At 48.3% G+C, this 20742-nt stretch overlaps 1 protein-coding gene across 3 annotated transcripts in view; it reads left to right on the top strand.

Annotated features, from left to right (window-relative positions):
• Window positions 1–20742, top strand: part of ATP9A (ATPase phospholipid transporting 9A (putative)) — a 129081-nt gene that overhangs the window by 28858 nt on the left and 79481 nt on the right. For 2 of the 3 annotated variants that reach the window (XM_018058040.1, XM_018058042.1), the window contains exons 2-4: window positions 1915–2059; window positions 4208–4321; window positions 11555–11663. In XM_018058040.1, coding sequence (XP_017913529.1) covers window positions 1915–2059; window positions 4208–4321; window positions 11555–11663 — 368 coding nt within the window. Of the gene's footprint in view, window positions 1–940; window positions 960–1914; window positions 2060–4207; window positions 4322–11554; window positions 11664–20742 lie in introns of those variants that run through there. The other variant, XM_018058043.1, reaches the window with a different exon arrangement.

Below are 20742 nucleotides of genomic sequence, written 5' to 3'. Positions count from 1 at the left end.
CCTTTAAAAACTGTTGAGCATCCCCTTGTATGAATCTTTCCTGCTTGTTTGACCAGCACCCCCTTTTTTCCTTTAATACTTTTTTGGCTGCACCAGACAGCATGTGGGGTCTTAGTTCCCTGACCAGGGATTGAACCCATACCCCTTGCATTGGAAGCCGGGAGTCTAAACCGCCGGACCGCCACGGAAGCCCCAACCAGCCCCCGCCCCCCGCTCTGATGGCCGATTAGGTTAGTTTCCAGTCTGTGCTGCCTCACGCAGGCTGCCCTGCACGAGCTGCGCTGTGCCCGTGCACGCCTGAAGGTTGCGCCTCAGAGAGTTTAACCTTTGTTGTGTGGAACCTTCTGCCAGCAGAAGGCAAACAGAACTCACATAAACAGTCAGCCCGACCGTCTGCGGTTCTCTTCGGCTTTCCTTAGAAACATTCCACTCTGGGCGTCGTCATTACAGGATTGTTACAGGATAGGGAGAGAATTGCTGGTGCACGGCAGACTCAAAGCCCGCAAGGAAGGTTTCTGCGGACGGAAGGGTGTGCTTGTGCTCAGCGAATCCCCCGTCCCCCCTTCTTTCGGCACTTAGCCGCACGCTGGCCTGCTTGGGTGATTCACACCCAAGAGCAGGAACAGGGTTGGATTCCTCCAGGTTTCCCTGTGTTTCTCTGGCCAACACGAAAGAGTTACTTAGAAGTGAAACCTGTCCTCATGGGAGCCACCAGCAGCCTCCCTGCCCCACCCCCAGCACCAGTTTACTGGAACCAGGATGCTATTTTTAAGAAAGAGCGTCGTGTTTCATCATGGAAATTTTGAGCATCTGAGCAGGCGACTTGCTGGCTTGCCAATGTTTAGAGTCCTGAGCCCACGGCCTGTGTGTGCTCAGATCTGTACCCAGCACCTCAGCAGGACATGCCTGGTCTGAAAGAGAAGGGACAGAAGGTGGGTCTGCCGCTGACAAGTAATTATGTAAGTCGTGATGGCCACATCGGGATGGTTTGCTTTCAGCTGGCAGCGTCTCAAGGGGCTGGCAGGGCTGGGCTTCCTCCCTCGCAGCCTATGTGTGTGCTGGGGCCCAGGTAGGAACATTCTGCCTGTGGTCTTTCTACCACAAGGGGCTGATGAGGGTCGTAATTCTCAAGATGCCTTGTTCACAGGCTCTCCTGAAGGATGTGGTGCCTTTTTGGGGCGAGAGTTGGGGTTGAGGATATGTGTCTCAGAGCAGCCTAATTTCATCAGAGCCGGGCAGGTGACCAGGTGTCCCTGCCCTCGCACAGGGCACCTGAGGAGCTGCCCTCTGGGGGCAGCCCTTGGGGTCAGCTTGCCTACAGCTGGCATGCTGGCCCGTCTCCCGATTATGTGGGGCTCTGAGTCATCATCTTCCTGGCGTTTTCCTCCAATGTGTTGCTAAAAAGGAGAGATGGGTATGGAAGGAGATTCTTTTCCTTCTCTTCTTTGATAGTAATCTTGGTGTGACTAGCACTCTTGATAGCTTTGAGAATAAGACAGACCGGCTTCAAGGCCAGGCTCAGCCGTTTCTCACACTTTGGCAGACTCGGGGGCTTTTTTCAGCTGTCCTGAGCTTTCCTCTCTCATCTGCAACATGTCAAAGTGATAAAAGTTCTTATTGTTATGTATTCACTTTCTAAATCTTAAAAAAAACCAGATCCTGCTTTTCTAAATAATTTGGGCTTGGGGACAAAGCATCTTTGATTTGGACTGCAGCTGGCTTCTTAGATGCCTCAGCTCTGTTTTCCCTGCCCACTGAAGGGTGAAGCCCCATGTGGGGCTGTGGTTCTGACCCAGTGATGATGCTTTAGAGAGAGAAGTTCTGGGAGGGCATGGCCTTGGCGGCCTGGCGGTGTGGGCGTGGCCTTGGCGGTGTGGGCGTGGCCTTGACCGTGTGGGTGTGTCTTTCCCACAGGTGCAGCGAGTGGCTGAGATGCTGCGGAGGAGGCGAGCCCAGGCCCCGCACAGTCTGGTTGGGGCACCCGGAGAAGAGGGACCAGCGGTACCCTCGAAATGTCATCAACAACCAGAAGTACAACTTCTTCACCTTTCTGCCTGGGGTACGTACGGGCCGGGACAACATCGTTTTTTCCTTCTTACACCACATGTTTGCAGTGGTACCGGTCTTAGAAGACCGAGGCTCCTGCCGCAGGATCGTGTCTTTTCCACGTCACCCCAGCCGCTGGCCTTTCACCTCCCTTAGTCCTGAGCACCTGAAAGATGTTGCCTTCTGTCTGCAAGGCAGTGAGACTCCACCTGATCGGCTGGAATAACTTCACGTTTATTTGGTGTGTTCGGCCTAAGAGGAGTGAAAAAGATATTTTGAGGGCCTAGCTTTGTTACAAAAAAAAAAAATCAATGCCTATATTTCCCCCCGTTACCATCTTGGAGCACATATTCAGGATAGAAAAGCTGGGGGATAAAAGTGTAGAGAAATTTTTTTATTTTTCCTTGGCTGTACTGCTGTAGTTGCAGCCCATGGGGTCTTTTGCTGAGGCGTGCAGGCTCAGCAGCTGAGGCCTGTGGGTTTACTTGCCCCACAGCATGTGGGGTCTTAGTTCCCCGACCAGGGATCAAACTTGCATCCTCTGCGTTGGGAGGTGGATTCTTTCTTTAAAATTTTTAAAAATATTTATTTATTTGGCCCCGCTGAGTCTGAGTTGTGACATGTGGGATCTAGCTCCCAGAACAAGGAACAAACCCGGGCCCTCCTGCATTGGGTGCTTGGAGTCTTAGCCGCTGAACCAGCAGGGAATCTCGGGAGGTGGATCCTTAACCACCGGACTGCCAGGGAAGTCCCAAGAAATCTTTGTAAGATAGATTTTAATACTTCCACCCAGAGAGATTTTCTATTAACGCATTTGCTAATGTTTGTTTTGTTTAGTAGTATATTGCTCTGCGACTGTCTGTTTTGTCCATTAATTTATACAAATCAATAGACAAGCCTTCTGAAAACCTTCCCCCCTGCCCAGCACACCCTTAAGTTAAATATCGATTTCTATTCATGGTGACCTCCAAAACTACACCAGCTGGCTGTAGAAGTGGCAGCAACAATCAGTTCCAAAGCTGAAAGAAAAAAAAGATAAATCACTGATTTACTGAGAGAGAACATGGAAACAAATACCTCATACTGTAGCGTAAGGTTAGCCTGAATTTCTTTTTAATAATTGATTTATTTTTGGCTGTGCTGGGTCTTCGCTGCTGCCTGCAGGCTTTTCTCCAGTTTGGTTGCTCTCTAGTTGCAGTACGGAGGCACCTCACCGCAGAGGCTTCTCGCCATGGAGCACAGGCCCTGGGGCACACAGGCGCGGTGGTTGCGGCTCGCTGCCCACAGGGCCCAGGCTCGATAGCTGTGACCCACAGGTCTCGTTATTCCACGGCATGTGGGATCTTCCTGGACCAGGGATCGAACCTGTGTCTCCTGCGTTGGCAGGCGGATTCTTTACCACTGAGCCCTGAGGGAAGCCCCTGATTGTTTCTTTAAGGGTGATTTTTGACTCCATTTATTGCTACCTGGTTCAGCCCTCCCCCCGGCCCCTGAAATCTCCGTATCTGAAGTCAAGTGCAAGTTAATGTCTCATTCATGGAAACTCTCAGGCAGTCAGGCCACTCTCCCATATCTTGCAGCTGCACCGCTGGGGTGTGTGGAGCATTCACGTCCCCACGGCAGGGCAGGAACGAGGGGCTGGACGGTGCCCTGAGCAGACAGGGCATTTCCGTTTGTTGCCTGATGGCCAGATGAGTTGGAAACCGCCAGAACCCTCCAGCCACGTGGGATGGAATTCTGCTGTAGTTACTTCTGGCGCTGAAATCATACCATCGAGACATCGATGTATCTCTCTTGATTCAATCTTACAACCGAGGCCTTTCTCACTAAACCCTCTTCAGTGGCATTTGGAGTGGCCTTTTCTGCACTTGGAAAAGAGGTTTAAAAAATAAAGCCTAACAGCTGTTGTCAGAGACCCCACACCCAGAGGTCCCCACTGTGCTGAATTTGGTGTTTAGAATTCCCACGGGTATCATTTGCTTCTTTATTTGACAAATGATGTTTTCATCACCCAGGTGTGTTTTCCTAAACAGGTGTCAGAGTGTAAAGTGTACGTGCAGGTACCACGTGAGTTGCGTTCTCCTGAGGGAGTGTTTGAAAGGTCTCCCGTCTACCTCGCTCCGAGTCCACCAGCCTCAAGTGTCTTCTCTCTCCATTGCAGGTGCTGTTTAACCAGTTCAAATACTTCTTCAACCTCTACTTCCTGCTTCTTGCCTGCTCCCAGTTCGTTCCCGAGATGCGACTTGGAGCGCTCTACACCTACTGGGTTCCCCTGGTGAGTCAGTTGGGGCATCTTTTCCGGGGGGTCCGAGGTTGGGCAGCCGCAGGGTCTCTGTCCTTCAGGTGGCTGGAACAGGACGTGGTCTTTCAAGGGAGAGGACGCCCCCAGGCCAACACGGTGGGAGCCCCTGCGGTTTTCCTGGTGGCGTTCTGTTCCATCCACTGCGGGCCGCGGCGCCTCGGCTCCTCCTTCCATCTGTCTATCTGCTGTCCAGTCTCTCCTTGTTTCAGCAAGCGGTTCCTGCCGGCTCACCGCGGATTGCCGGGTACTGGGCCCTGGGTCCCGAGAAAGGCAGGGCCTCTGACCCCGTGGCTTGTGCTCTTTAATTCATTTTCTGTTTATGATGGAGTCTGTGTGAGCGTGAGGGGTTGACCACGATTCTGCGCTTCGGTGTGTCTGTGTATGGAGTGTGACTCACCTGAGGCTTGTAAATAAATACATGGAAGTCTGGAAGATTCTTCACTAAAGCTACTAGTTTTCTTTGGAACAGAGGTGAAGGTGTTTGTGGCTTAGTCTCTTTGTGAGCTCATGGACTGTAGCCCGCCAGGCTCCTCTGTCCATGGGATTCTCCAGGCAAGAATACTGGAGTGGGTGGCCATTCCCTCCTCTACGGGATCTTCCTGGCCCACGGATCAAATTTGGGTCTCCTGCATTGCAGACAGATTCTTTACCTCTGAGCCACTAGGGAGTCCTTGGAGAGGGTGGTGTGGCCTTTTATTAAGTATTTTTTATCTTCAGGCACAGAGGCCTCTGTCTTAAGTCGCCGCAGTGCCTTTCTGGAAGTTGGAAACTTACGGGAAACTACATTAGCTCAGATGTGTAGTCAAGGTGTTTGAAACTGTTTAGAATAGAGTTGCTCCCTCTGCAGGGGGAGACCACGTTGGTTCTTGGGCCTGGTGACCAAGGATCAAAGTGTTGAACGCAACTCGAAGGCAGGTGCTACGCCCATTTCTGGCCTGAGATGTATTCTGCATGTCGGTACGGATGATGCTGACCCCGGGGACTGCAGAAGCCCCTCAGGAAATGCAGTGAGGGCCCGAGTAGGGGCCAGGATGACTTGGAGGGCTCCCGCCCTTCCAGCGAGAGCCTCACTCCAGTTCTAGCCTGTGTCTTTTCGCTGAAATGATGCTCAGAGTTTCCAGGAGGAGCCAGGAACCTGACTCCTGATGCAAACAGCCGAGTCCTGGTTTTCCTGGGCCTCTGGCTGTAGAGAGAAGCCAGGGTTACCAGCAGCCTCGGGCAGTCCTGAGGCTTCTAAGTGCCCCATGGCCAGAGTTTCCTGTGATGGTGCAGAGACAGAAGGAGGCAGTCATCTTGCCCAAGTTCTTCCTCTCTTTCCAAGGGCTGCAGAGAAGGGAGCTTGGGGCCAAAGACGACTGGAGGACGCCTGTTTCCCGGTGACTACAGCTGGCTTCCCCTAAGTCCCCTAGATGTTTATGCGGAGAATCAATTCCCAGTGCTTGGCTGACGTACATTTTGAAATGTGTCTGACCACCTTCAGAGTCCTCTCGTTTCACGCCCAGCTGTGAGCTCAGTGGCTCAGAACAAGGGCTGTGGGGCAGACGGTTGCCCTGCAGCCTCTTTGAGAAGCCGTGTGATTGGAACTAGCTTTTCCGAACCTCGGTTTCCTCATCTGTAAGTAGGGTGTGATCGTGTCTATTCCCGTGGCTTGTTGGGAGGTGCTGTGAAGTATAGCAAGTAGAAAGGTGCAGATAGCTCCTGACTCATAGAAAATTCTCAGAAAATGTCCTCATTTGAGTTTTAAAATTCTGGTACCAGTGCCATTGTTGGTCATCATGTGGATTACGTCTTAGCTTTTGGTAACATTTTTCCTCTTTTTTGAAAAAGGTATTTATTTATTTGGCTGCATTGGGTCTTAGTGGCATTCGAGCTCTTTCCTTGCGGTGCACAGGCTTCTCTCTGGCTGTGGTGCGCAGGCTTAACTGCCCTGTGCTGTGTGGGGTCTTAGTTCCTGGACCGGGGGTCAACCCCACATCCCCAGCACTGGAAGCAGATTCTTAACTACTGGACTCCCAGGGAAGTCCTGGTAACTTCTTTCTCGATGCTAATGTATTCGTGGGAGATGTTCCTCAGGAAACAGATGAGATAATCAGTAAAATAATACATTGAGATTTCTCTGTTGTTAAGACGCAGTCTACACGATACTGAGTTTTCAGTTCCCTGGGTGTCACCAGCACCCATGGTCAGGGCAGGACATTCTTACCAGCCCAGAAAGTTCCCTTTGCCCTTCTCCAGTCAGCCTGCCTCCCCAAGCAGGAGTAGCTGCTTTTCTGATTTCTCTCAGGAGTTTTGCTTTAGTAGATCTTTTTTTTGACTGCACCTTGCGGCTTACGGGATCTTAGTTCCCCACCCAGAGATCTAACCTGGGCCCTCCGCAGTGGAAGCATGGAGCCCTAACTTCTGGGCCTCCAGGGAATTCCCGTGAATCTGCTCTTGGCGTGCAGCTTTATGGGAGAGTCTCAGTACCTGCAGGGTTTTGTCTGTTCACTGTCACCACCTCTGATACCCTTACAAGTTTAGCCAAGCCTCCACTGCCACTCAAGCTTCTTTCTCAGTATCTTTGGCCCTTCAGTCAGTGCAGTTGCTCAGTCGAGTCCGCCTCTTTGTGACCCCATGAACTGCAGCACGCCAGGCCTCCCTGTCCATCGCCAACTCCCAGAGCTTGCTCAAACTCATGTCTGTTGAGTCGGTGATGCCTTCCAACCATCTCATCCTCTGTTGTCCCCTTCTTCTCCTGCCCTCAATCTTTCCCAGCATCAGAGTCTTTTCAGATGAGTCAGCTCTTCGCATGAGGTGGCCAAAGTGTTGGAGTTACAGCTTCAGTATCAGTCCTTCCAATGAACACCCAGGACTGATCTCCTTCAGAATGGACTGGTTGGATCTCCTTGCAGTCCAAGGGACTCTCAAGAGTCTTCTCCAACACCACAGTTCAAAAGCATCAATTCTTCGGCGCTCAGCCTCCTTCACAGTCCAACTCTCACATCCATACATGACCACTGGAAAAACCATAGCTTTAAGTAGATGGACCTTTGTTGGCAAAGTAATGTCTCTGCTTTTTAATATGCTGTCTAGGTTGGTCATAGCTTCTTTTAATTTTATGGCTGCAGTCACCGTCTGCAGAGATTTTGGAGCCCAAAAAGATAAAGTCTGTCACTGTTTCCACGGTTTCCCCATCTATTTGCCATGAAGTGATTTGGCCCTTAGGGACCTCCAAAGCTGGAAGGTTGCAGTTTATATCTGGACCACATTTGCATCTCTTTGTAAAGCAGTTTCTAGCTTAAGAGATGGCAGGTCCCCTGTGATTCGTGAGGATTCTGTGTGCGTGTGTGTTGGGGTAGCGGGGAGGTCATAGATATGGTAACGTGTGTGTGTGAGCCCCCTGGCTCTTAAGGAGTTTCGCTCAGTTGGAAAGTCGCTTTCAGCTCTGGGTCCCAGCACCTGGCTATGTGCCTGTGTGCTAAGCTGCTCAGTCGTTTCCAACTTTTTGTGACCCCTTGAGCTGTAGCCCGCCAGACTCCTCTGTCCTTAGAATTTCCTAGGCAAGAATGCTGGAATGGGTTGCCATGCCCTCCTCCAGGGGATCTTCCCGACCCAGGAATCGAACCTGTGACTCTTGTGTCTGCAGCATCGGCAGGCAGGTTCTTTACCACTGTGCCACCTGGGAAGCCCATGGTGACTTAGGAAGCAGTATTCATATGCAGCAGGGAGGTCAGCCCCTCCTGTCTTTGTGGTGAGCACACACTTCCCATTAACATCGATGGAATTTAGCCAGGCCCACGCAGAGAGAACTAGAAACTGGAACACTTGGAAAAACAAACAACCGAAACCTGGATTCTGGCGCAGAACAAAACAGCAGCGTGAGGGGTGGGGATTCTGCAGACGTGGGCCGCGCTTTTCCTGACCAGGTTTTCTCACCTCCCTATGTGGTCTGGTCACGCTTTCATTCTGAAATGTACCGGTTTTTCTGTGGCTTCAATGTGTACTTTCCTTCTGATTGGAAACAGGAGAAGTCCTTTGATGGCAAAGATGTATGGGCCTTGGGAGGGGTTCCGCAAAGCGGCACATCGCTGGCTAGATTTACATAAGAGATTTAACGTCCTTTGAATCGAAGTTAATATATTGCACAGGGTAAACAGTATGAAAATGAAATCCTCAAAGAATTCACGACTGCTAACCTCAGGGGCAATTGTGCCCTCTGTATTAAAAAAAATGACTTTAAAAAGAGAGATGACAAGGCTCTTTTGTAAGAAAAATGAATGGCTGCTCTTGCTTTTATTGATACGAGAAGAAAAATCAAGACGAAAATAGATTCCTACCATGGGTGACAGACACCAGTCCGCACCAGGTTTTATGAGTAGGGATATCTAACGTGGGAAGGTGGGGTGGCTTAAAATTTTCCTTTTACTAATGGGTGCTTATGCAGTCAGTACTTTAACATGAGGATTCCCTTGGCGGTTCAGTCGTTAAGACTTTGCCTCCAGTGTAGGGGGTACAGGTGTGTTCCCCGCTAGGGGAGCTAAGAGTCCACATACCTTGCGGCCAAGTAAGATGTCCCCACCTCACCCCATCCCCTTCTTTGCAGAGGAATCTAACCAATAGTTAAGGAGTGGGGGCTTCCCAGGTGGCGCAGTGGTAAAAGATCTGCCTGCCAATGCAAGACACGCAAGGCATGTGGGTGTGATCCCTGAGTCAGGAAGATCCCCTGGAGTAGGAAATGACAACCCACTCCAGTATTCTTGCCTGGAAGATTCCGTGGACAGAGAAGCCAAGTGGGATATTGTCCATGGGGTCACAAGAGTTGAACATGATTAAACACACACACACACACACACACACACACAGACCTTATAATAAAAAAAAAAGTTAAGGATATTGGAAAATCTTCAGCAGTGTATGGAATCTTTGTTGGTGTTTATCTGAACTGGAATGTGAAGTCAAGTGGGCCTTAGAAAGCATCACTGCGAACAAAGCTAGTAGAGGTGATGGAATTCCAGTTGAACTATTTCAAATCCTGAAAGATGATGCTGTGAAAGTGCTGCACTCAATATGCCAGCAAATTTGGAAAACTTAGCCGTGGCCATAGGACTGGAAAAGGTCAGTTTTCATTCCAATCCCAAAGAAAGGCAATGCCAAAGAATGCTTAAACTACCGCACAATTGTACTCATCTCACACGCTAGTAAAGTAATGCTCAAAATTCTCCAAGCCAGGCTTTAGCAATACGTGAACTGTGAACTTCCAGATATTCAAGGGTTTTAGAAAAGGCAGAGGAACCAGAGATCAAATTGCCAACATCTGCTGGATCATGGAAAAAGGAAGAGAGTTCCAGAAAAACATCTATTTCTGCTTTATTGACTATGCCAAAGCCTTTGACTGTGTGGATCACAATAAACTGGAAAATTCTGAAAGAGATGGGAATACCAGGCCACCTGACCTGCCTCTTGAGAAACCTGTGTGCAGGTCAGGAAGCAACAGTTAGAACTGGACATGGAACAACAGACTGGTGCCAAATAGGAAAAGGAGTACGTCAAGGCTGTATATCATCACCCTGCTCATTTAACTTATATGCAGTGAGTACATCATGAGAAACGCTGGGCTGGAAGAAGCACAAGCTGGGATCAAGATTGCCAGGAGAAATATCAATAACCTCAGATAGGCAGATGACACCACCCTTGTGGCAGAAAGTGAAGAGGAACTAAAAAGCCTCTTGATGAAAGTGAAAGAGGAGTGTGAAAAAGTTGGCTTAAAGCTCAACATTCAGAAAATGAAGATCATGGCATCCGGTCCCATCACTTCATGGGAAATAGATGGGGAAACAGTGGAAACAGTGTCAGACTTTATTTTGGGGGGCTCCAAAATCACTGCAGATGGTGATTGCAGCCATGAAATTAAAAGATGCTTACTCCTTGGAAGGAAAGTTATGACCAACCTAGACAGCATATTGAAAAGCAGAGACATTACTTTGCCAACAAAGGTCCTTCTAGTCAAGGCTATGGCTTTTCTAGTGGTCATGTATGGATGTGAGAGTTGGACTGTGAAGAAAGCTGAGCACCGAAGAACTGATGCTTTTGAACTGTGGTGTTGGAGAAGACTCTTGAGAGTCCCTTGGACTGCAAGGAGATCAGTCCTGGGTGTTCTTTGGAAGGAATGATGCTAAAGGTGAAACTCCAGTACTTTGGCCACCTCATGTGAAGAGTTGACTCATTGGAAAAAACTCTGATGCTGGCAGGGATTGGGGGCAGGAGGAAAAGGGGACGACAGAGGATGAGATGGCTGGATGGCATCACCGACGCGATAGACGTGAGTCTGAGTGAACTCCAGGGGTTGGTGAGGACAGGGAGGCCTGAAGTGCTGCGATTCATGGGGTCTAAAAGAGTCGGACACAACTGAGCGACTGAACTGAACTGAACTGATCTGAACAGTGTTATGTCTGGAAGGTTGATTTCCCTATTGGCAGGTCGATACAAATAGGCCTCGTAACTCATTTTGTGCCCTGGTGGCCCACCTGCTTGGTTCTACCCATCCAAGTTTCTGCAGGTGCAGAACGTTGTGGCCTCTGAGAACGAAGACTCTGGGACAGGAGCCGCTGAATGATCACTCAGGACCTTGATGTCCTCGGTTTAGTTGCTAAGTTGTGTCTGACTCTTTGAGGCCCCATGGACTGTCATCTGCGGGCTCCTCTGTCCGTGGCATTCTCCAGTCAAGAATACTGGAGTAAATTGCACTTCCCTCTCCTGGGGATCTTCCCGCCCCAGGGATCGAACGCGGGGCTCCTGCATTGCAGGCAGAGTCTTTACCGATTGAGCCGCCAGGGAGGCCCATTTTATCTCCTTCACATCTGAGCGTCTCGGTCTCTTCCCGGCCAGCGTGGCCGTCCCAGGGCTGAACTGCTCCAAGGAGGGAAAGTGCTCCAGTGGCCCCCGGCACGTGGCCAGTGAGCCACAGACGTCAGGGCGGTCCCACCGCTCAGCCCTTACAGGGGCCGGACGGCTCTGGGGCTTCTGTGCTTTTCACTCTTAGGAGCCCTGGGGTGGGGGTGGATGGGACGTCGCGGGGGGTAGGAGATTCAGAGAACTGGGCCTGCTGGGGCTCGCGCGTGTGAGCAAGCTGCCGCCCTGCTGAGTGGCTTCTGGTCTCTTCTGTCCTGGCTCCAGGGGAGGCCAGTGGCTTTCAGGCCGGCTCACCCTCTCTCTCTCTCTCTCCTGCAGGGCTTTGTGCTGGCCGTCACCATCATCCGAGAGGCCGTGGAGGAGATCCGATGCTACACGCGGGACAAGGAGGTGAACGCCCAGGTCTACAGCCGCCTCACGGCGAGAGGTCAGCCTCCTGCTGCCCAGCCCTGGGGGCGGGCAGCGGAGTGGGCATTGGGTCCCAACTCGGCCACGGGGCACTGACCGTCAGGGAGCAGAGTTCACAGCCCAGGGCCGTGGGGTGTGGCCGGCAGGGGCGGGGCAGTCGCTCAGTGGCCAACGTCAGGGAGGCCAGCATGTGTCCCAGGCCTGGCGGGACTTTGGCCACATCCCTGGGCCATCACTGTGCCCCTGGAGCCCGTGCTGACGGGTGACCTGCGCCGTACCCACCCGGGATTAACTGTGCGCTCCTGACATTCTCCACGTGCTCACCCCTTTCCCCCGCTGGCTGAGGAGGCAGCCCTTCTGTTGGGGTTTGGGCGTGTGCATGCTCAGTTGAGTCTGACTCTGCAGCCCCAGGGACTGTAGCCCACCGGGCTCCTGTGGCCATGGGATGCCCCAGGCAGGAATACTGGAGTGGGTGGCCATTTCCTCCTCCGCGGGATCTTCCCGACCCAGGCATTGAACCCATATCTCCTGAATTGCAGGCAGATTCTCTGCTACTTGAGCTCTCTTGGTGTGGAGGCTGTAAACTCTCCTTCACAGGTTTTCAAGGGAGCATAGCTCTAGAAGATATCCTTTCAACATCACAAAACTAATGTGACAACTTGGCAGTGTTAGTTTTTTAAGAAGGCACCAGGCTTCAAACTAAATGTTGCATCTGTGAAGGTTTCTTTTGAGGGATCGTATAAATTTTCAAAATGAAGAATAAAGAGTTGAATCATCTGACCCAAGGAGAATTGACTAGGCAGACGTTCATTTGAAGTTTTGAAATGGTGGAATTTTAAAAACCCACTCAAATACACCATGGAGAACCCACCAAACAACCCAACTGATGTCGACTTTAATTTCTAAGTACGGATTCTATCTAGATTTCCGGTAAGAAATGAGAATGTTACCTTACACACCCAAGGATGACTGATCCTGTTCAGGGATTAATGTTTCAGGAGCAGTTGAGGGGGATAAAAGCTGTGCTTTGCCTCCAGGAAATTGAGAATTCTGAAAGAGATAAGATAGATGCCTGAGGGAGCCTGCACCCAGCCAGGCTGTGAACTGCCTTATGTAAGTGCCTCAGTCTTCACAAGAAGCAGTTCATCTGTAGTTTGTGGGATCTGAGGAGAATTTTCCTTCTAGGAAAAATTTTGGAGAAATTTATTTAAGGCTCCCCCAATTTTTTTTTTTTGGTATAGACACATGATGGCATGCTTCCTATGTGGCTCAGTGGTAAAGAATCTGCCTGCTGAGCAGGAGATGCAGGTTCCATCCTTGGTTCGGGAAGATCCTCTGGAGAAGGAAATGGCAACCCACTCCAGTGTTCTTGCCTGGGAAATCCCATGGACAGAGGAGCCTGGTGGGCTGCAGTCCACGGGGTCACAAAGACTCGGACGCGACGAGTGACTAGACAGCAACCGCATGCAAGTATTTTGCTTTAGTTCATTTAAGCAGATTTTCATAGTTGGTGGTCTTAAAAAGTTGCCAGTCTCTGGGAAAAGGAGGGATTTAGAGTTGGTATAGAAATGTTTTATTATTGCTAAACTACTTATATTTAGGGCGTTTTGCTACCTGAAGAAAGAAACCCCAACATAATCTTTGCAAAGGCAGGTGGCTTGGGCTTTCCACGGGGGTAACCAGAAGACCCCTCTGCAAGACAGTTTTTTGTGGTTCGTGTATATTAAATCCTCCCTTAATAACATATTCTGACTATAACATTGACAGCGCTCGGCAACCGACAGAAGCTCCACCAGAGAGGGTGTGGTGAGTCTCTGTGGAGCTCAGGAGGCGGGTCTGGGGACCCCATGCGTCAGCTGTCCAGGCTCCACACCTTCTTTGCTTCTTTTCATGTTGCAATTGCTTTTCCCGTGAAAGATTTTTTTTTCTGCCCTCCCCTGCAGACCCCCTTTCTCAGCCTCTGCTTTAGCTTCCTTCAGCTCTTGAAAAGACCCTAAGTAGAACTGGCAGATGGCTCCAGTGTTCAAAGCTTGCCTTCCTTGTGGGTCTCCTTCTGTGGCCTGTGGTTTCCACTGTCATGCCAGTCCAATGGGAGGGGAGAACGGAGGAGAGTTCTGAGTGTCAATCCAGACCCTGGCTCCACAGTTTGTTCCGGAAGCCCCAGAAAAGAACGCACTGAAGAAAACCTCCAGCTTGGAACGTGGAAGCCCTGTGGGGGAGGGGGTGGGGGTGTAGTTATTGGATACACTGGGGAAAAGGCCAAGGTAAAAAGCTAAAATTGGAGGATTTCAGAGAGAGGAAGAGAAATAAGCCCTTTTTGACCTTACCATTCAATCGTTTAATATTTTCTCGAGTAAGGGTTTTCATCAAGATCTTCTTTTAGTAAGTTCAAAAGCAAAGGGCAGCAGGTACATGCATGGGTATCCATGCAGGACTATTTTCTGTTTTTATCACATGGCATCTTAAAATGCACTTTTCAGTACTATTTTTGGAATTCAAGAAAGTTTGGAAACCAAAACAAGTCCTTGATCATGAGATTGTGAGCCATAATATTTACCTACATTCTGTATAATTTCCTGATTTATAATAGCAACACTTGTATTAATACTAATGTAGTTAAATAATTGGGGAAAGAACGTGAAAGTGTTAGTCGCTCAGTCATGTCTGACTCCTTGCGACCCCATGGACTGTAGCCCACCAGGCTTCTCTGTCCGTGGAATTCTCCAGATAAGAATACTGCAGTGGGTTGCCATTCCCTTCTCCAAAGCGGATCTTCCTGATCCAGGGATCGAACCTCTGTCACCTGCATTGCAGGCTGATTCTTTACCATCTGAACCACTGGGGAAGCCCAAATGGGTAGAGGGTGCTGATAATTTCTAACTAGCAAAATAGTTGGAAAAATTGTGTGGAAAACTCCTGTTTGCCCTCACCCAGGTTTATCAGTTTTTGACCTCTTGCTTTTGAATACTCTCCCCTCACCCTTTCCAAGTCCTTGGAGAATTAAGGTGCAGACATTAGTCCCTTTTAACCCCTTAATGCTGCTGCTGCTGTTTAGTCCCTAAGTCATGTTCAACTCTTTCCAACCCCATGGACTATAGCCATAGACTGATTTTCCAGGCAGGAATACTGGAGTGGTTGCCATTTCCTTCTCCAGGTAACCCCTAAATGTGTGTGTGTGTGTTAGTCATTACCTTGTGTCCGACTCTTTGCGATCTCATGGACTGTAGCCCACCAGGCTCCTCTGTCCATGGAATTCTCCAGGCAAGAATACTGGAGTGGGTTGCCATGCCCTTCTCCTGGATCTTCCTGACCCAGGGATCGAACCTGGGTCTGTTACATTGCAGGCAGATTCTTCACTGTCTGAGACACCAAAATAATTGTGTTTAATTCCTAGTAGGATGTTTCTCTTAAATAATGCAGTATAATTACAAAATCAGGAAATTTATCATCAATATATTACTGTTAACTTCCTCTATACGTCTCACTCAGAATTTGCCATTTGCTCCCTAAATGTTCTTTAATAGTGTTTTTCTTTCTCCTAGTCCAGAAAGCAGTACAGGTTTTCCAGCTGCATTTGACTGCTTCCTTAATCTCCTTTAACTTGGCAGAGCGCCCCGATTTCTTTGTCGTGACATTGACATTTCTGAAAAGGACAGGCCAGTTTCAGGCCACTTTACAGTCTGACCCTCAATTTGTGTTTGCCCAATATCTCAAAATTAGATTCAAGATATCGCAGAGTTAGTATCATTATAAGAATGTCAATGGCACAGATTCTGGGATGTTGCCAAAGTTTTAGAGGCATTATGTTAACCAAATTGAAAGAGTTTTGAACTTGGAGGGAAAAAGTTGATTTTAAACAACTGAACTTAAAACCCTGGAAATCAGGAACTTAGCACTGGGAGGAAAAATGGATACTTTTTTTTTTTTTTTAATTGCTGCTTCCAAGGGTTTTGATCATCTTATTTCAATCAAGATGTGTCTAGAACAGCACACCAGTAGATCACTTTTTAATGTAATTGTCATAGTTTAATAAGTATTTGGAAATGGCAACCCACTCTAGTATTCTTGCCTGGAGAATCCCAGGGACGGGGGAGCCTGGTGGGCTGCTGTCTCTGGGGTCGCACAGAGTTGGACACGACTGAAGCGACTTAGCAGCAGCAGCAGCAGCAGCAGCAATAGTAAAATTAACCTACATGTACAAATGACCTTTTATTCATTCTTCAAGGGTATTTGAGACTCCATCACTTCCCAGAGTTTGTGATAGGTTTCTGTATTGCAGAGATAAACATGAGCGATTGGGACTTCAAGGAATTAATGTGCAGCAAGGTATCCAGACAGGTAAATAGGATGATTATAAAATGTGATTCGTAATTATACCGTAGTGGCACGAGCATTATGGCCCTTCTGAGCAACCACTGCATTTCTGGTCCTGAGCACAGTGCCTGGCGGTGGAAGAAGTTAGTGGTTTCGAGTTTGTGTTCTGCCGGATTCAAGAGTCCTGCTTCTGCCGCCCCTCTGACGTGGGGCAGATCCTTTAACCAGTCAGTGAATTGGGGATAATAATAGTGCCTGCCTTGGAGGGTTGCCGTGAGTATCAGTCTTGCATGAGAAGAATTTAGCGCTGGGCTGGGATTAGGTCTGTGCCCAGGAAAGGCAGCACTAGTGGTATTGTAGCAGGGCTTCCTTAAATATTGGTGGATGACTAAATGGAGGTATGAGCTGGAAGTTAGGGGAGGTTATGGGAGTGCATCAGGCAGGAGCTGCTGGTGTCTTCACAGAAGAGGTGACCTGCATCCTGAGTCCTAGAGGATGAAAGAAGGCAGGGCTGGCTTTGTGATTTGCAGTGCTGAATGCAGAGGGGCAAGGGGCCCCCGTGCAAAAATTGTTCAGAAGTTCAAGATGGCACAGCAGAGCGTTAAACCAAGTCACGGCCGTTTCCGAGTGCGTCCCCCTGTGCCGTCACGTGGATCACATGCCCCGGAAGTGGCCTGGTAAAGAGTTCTCCGGCGGACTTCCCCAGTGATCCAGAGGTTAAGAAACCTGCCTTCTAATGCAGAGGACTAGGGTTCAATCCCTGGTCAGGGAACTAAGTTCCCACACCCTGCAGGACAGCTGTGTGTGTGTGCCACAGTAACTGAGCCAACGTGCTGTAGAACTTGTGCTCAGCAAGTGGAGAAGCTTGTAAGCCTCCACAGAGACCCGGCACAGCTGGAAGAAAGGAAAAAGAAAGAGTCTCCCAAAGGTCACGGACAGTGATGGTTAGAAGCGTGGGGGACAGAATTCCACATTCTGGCTCCATCTTGTTCTTCCCAATTCAGCCTTGTTTCCTGAGCCGCTCCTTCCAGGGGAAAGAGAAGAAAAGACCATATAGGCCAGTGAAGACCAGAGACTCTGCGCAAGTTCATTTTGTGATCCAGGAATCTGTCATCACGGCATGCAGCAGGGAGACGGTGCATTGGAACTGTTAGAAAAATGCTGTCCAGAGTGAGAAGCAGGAGAGGAAAAAATGAAGGAAGGTTTTTCGACTGTAAACCAGCCAGGCGCTGGGTAAGGTCTGCTCTGTACTTTTTAAAACAGCCTCACGGAGGTGGGTTTTACAGATGGACATCCGAGGCTCGGAGAGGGACAGCGTTGTGTCCGATGATGTGGCAGTTACAGGGGAGAGCTGCGGCGTGAGCCTGGATGTCTCATGTGACACCTTCGTCTGTGAGTCTGGTCACCACTGGGCCCCGAGCTGAGGCTCAGACTTCCTCGTAGGGTCTCTTAATAATTGCCACAGTGTTCAGCTTTAGTACATAGTTTAAAAACGCGTTTTTAAAATTGAAGCCTTAGTTGATTTACAGCGTTCTGTTACACTGTGCTCGTTTCTGGGGTTCAGCAAAGTGATTCAGGTATATACTGAGTTGGCCAAAACGTTCGTTTGCACTTTTCTGTGAGGTCTTTTTGGCCAGCCCCACACGCATATATGATGGTGGTTTAGTCACTACGTCATGTCCGACCCTTGTGACCCCCGTGCTTCCTCACTGGATTCCTCTGTCCGTGGGCTTTTGCAGGCAGGAATGAACACTGGAGTGACTCCCTTCCCCAGGGCATCTTCCCAACCCGGGACTGAGCCCACGTCTCTTGCGTCTCCTGCACAGCAGGCAGATTCTTTGCTTCTGAGCCAACAGGGAAGCCTTTTCGGATTGTTTTCTGTGATAATTTATTACAGGATATTGAACATACAATATGACAAAACACATTTCTGAGTCCAAAGAAGCCGATCCAGCCCCCTCTTTCGAGGCAGACAAACTGCTGGAAGCCACATAGGAAGGACGCTTTTCAATAAGTAATCACCCCCTTTCCTCTTGCGTGAAATCCACATTGAAACCTGATGAGAGACTTTAGAGAGGTTCTCCGACCTTTATGCATTTTATGGCTTTAATTGTAGAGCTGTCTTTCCAAATTAATAGCATTCGGTGGCCCTGGAAACACCAACGCTGAAGAGGAAAGGGTCTTGAAGTCGTAGCAGACTTAGCAAACCTTTTGTTTTGCTACTTGAAAGATTTGGCTTGGGCCAAGAAATAATAATTAGTAAAGGAATTATTTTTCTTTATCCTTGACTTTCCCCAAACTTTATTTCTGAAGCGGGGAACCTGCCTTGCTTATCACAGGTGGGGTGTGGGTAACTGGTTTCAAATTTTCACCAGATGAATTCCAGGGGTCTTCATGCCAGGAATGTTTTCCCAGACTAACTTGTGATCAAGGGCTAAATGAAGCAAGTGGATAATTAGCCTTGAAAGAAAGTGCAAACAGAAGCACAATTAACACAATTGCTGGTGCTTCTTTCCTGCTGGGGACATCTGGGCACAGGGTGAACCGCAAGTCATAAGTCAAAGGTCTGTGCAAAATGGAGGGACTCTGTCTTATCTTCAGCTTTTTAGGACAGATGTGTAAAAAACGGAGCTGGTATCTTCACCCTTCCTCCGTTCTTTCCAGAGTGTTCCTCCATGCTGCTCTATGCACCCTTTGCCAGTTACAGAGTAACCTCAAGGATCTCACTTCCATTTGAGAGTGATACATTTTAAAAAATTTAATTCAGAATCCACTTTACCCCATTATTTAGGACTGCAGTGAATATGACTAAAATTTGAAGTATAAAGACACACATGTGTTTCCTTTAGGACCTTGTATTCCAGTGGAGTTCGTCAGGAGATCGGATAGGGCAGGGAACATGGGTTCATTAGCGGCAGTTGTTTAGCTAATAGTTAATTAGCTAAACGGAAACCCTGTATTCTTAAACACAGGTACCATTCACGTTTTCAAAGCATGAACTCTGTCCAGACATGGGATAACACTAAAAATGTCTTCATACTTTTCTCGAGAAGAGAATTACAGTGATGGTCTTTTAAAACTTTCTTATTAAAAATAATTTTAAACTGTGTTTTTGAAGTTGATGTACAGTTGATTCCCAGTGTTGTGCCAGCCTCTGCAGTATAGCAGAGCGACTCGGTTAGACACATACAGACAGTCTTTCTTTTGTATTCTTTCTGCTGCGGCTTCTCACAGGACATTGAATACAGTCCCCTGAAAATTTGATTTTACTGAAGTACAGTTGATTTACAGTGCTCTGTTAATCTCTGGTGTACACCACAGTGGTTCAGTGATACATACACATATTCTTTTGCACTGTGGTTTATTATAGGTTATTGAATCCAGTTCCTATGCTGAACACTAGGACCTTATCTATTTTATTCATAAATAGCTTGTATCTGCTTAGTGATGGTCGTTTGGATATTCCTGCTGCAAAACAATTGCAAAGGTTTTTACTGAGGCTCTCAAATACAGCTCAGTAAGCGAAGCATTTCCCTTCCCAGGCTTCTCTCATTAAGATTCAGAGCATTAGCTTTTATAAGTCTTAACTTAAAATAGGTCTTGCCAAACACTTTCCCATACATTTTCTGACAGATACGAAGTTTGTTATTTCAAACTCATAAGGTTCCTTTTATTCTTTCAAACTACTCAGAATTCACTTTATTACAAATCACTGGTGAACTGATCTACTGTTTAATCAAAATAAAAAAGCAACCCCGGAAAAAAAATCTCACATGCAAATTGCACTGTTATCTTTCCCAACAGGTATTTACCCCCTGCCGGGAGTGTTGGTCTATTCCATCATTATTGGGCACCAGAAGCAGGGGAGGACCATTTATATATTTATTTTAAAAGCCTCTGTTGAGTATAAACTTGTTAAATTTAAACTCCAGCCTTTCTTTTTAAAGTTCCCGCTAATTTAAACAAAAGCCCCAGGAAGTGGCCCGTGGAATTTATAATAATACTCTTCCACCCTGTTTTCGCATAACAGTCTTTTCTCCGGCTTTGGGCAATGCAAGACAACCCGATTGGAAGACGAAAATATCAACTTTAAACCTGTGAACTCTGCCGGGCCTGCAGAGGCGTTTTCGTGTCAAGCCCAGGAAATGTACACATGCCGTAGAATTTACAACTCATCACTGTCACAGTCAGATTAGAGTGCGAGTTAAGGAGTTATACATTAACCAGGGTTAGTGCCTGGAGCTTGCTGCTAGAGACCTACAAAGGCAATTAATGTCCTGCGTGCACAATGAAAAATAGAAGTATAGCTGGAGGTGTTCGGGGGTCAGAAAATTGACCCACACGTACTAGTGCCCTGGAATTTACTTTTTTTTCTGCGGGTGGTTCTGCAGTTTGACTGAATTGTCATTTGCTTGTTTCAACTCATGGAAAACATCTGGTTTCTCTCTGTCGTGTAGACAAACTGCCCTTATTCTGAAGCTCTCATCCATGAAAAGCATGGTTTGGGCTCAATAGGTTTGCTTATGAAAGGCTCGGGGGTCCATCTCTGCAGAAATAAACAGATCTAGTAATTGGAAGTTTGTTCCCCATTATAAACTCTGACTCAAGAGACGGCTTGGGTGAAGTGGCCGAAGCTGAACGGGGTGCATTTATTTTATAGAAGGCATTTCATGATTTAGGATGTGGCTGGCAGGCAATCTGCCACTTAACCTTTGAAAAATCTCTTACCCAACTTCTGTAGAGTTTCTGCAGAGATACGTGAAAATCCCAGAGCCAAGAGGTTG

The sequence above is a fragment of the Capra hircus genome, chromosome 13, assembly GCF_001704415.2.
Source record: "Capra hircus breed San Clemente chromosome 13, ASM170441v1, whole genome shotgun sequence".
In the NCBI taxonomy this organism is placed as follows: Eukaryota; Metazoa; Chordata; class Mammalia; order Artiodactyla; family Bovidae; genus Capra; species Capra hircus.
Note: the sequence above shows the minus strand (reverse complement) of the source record. Positions and strands in the feature narration are given on the sequence as shown.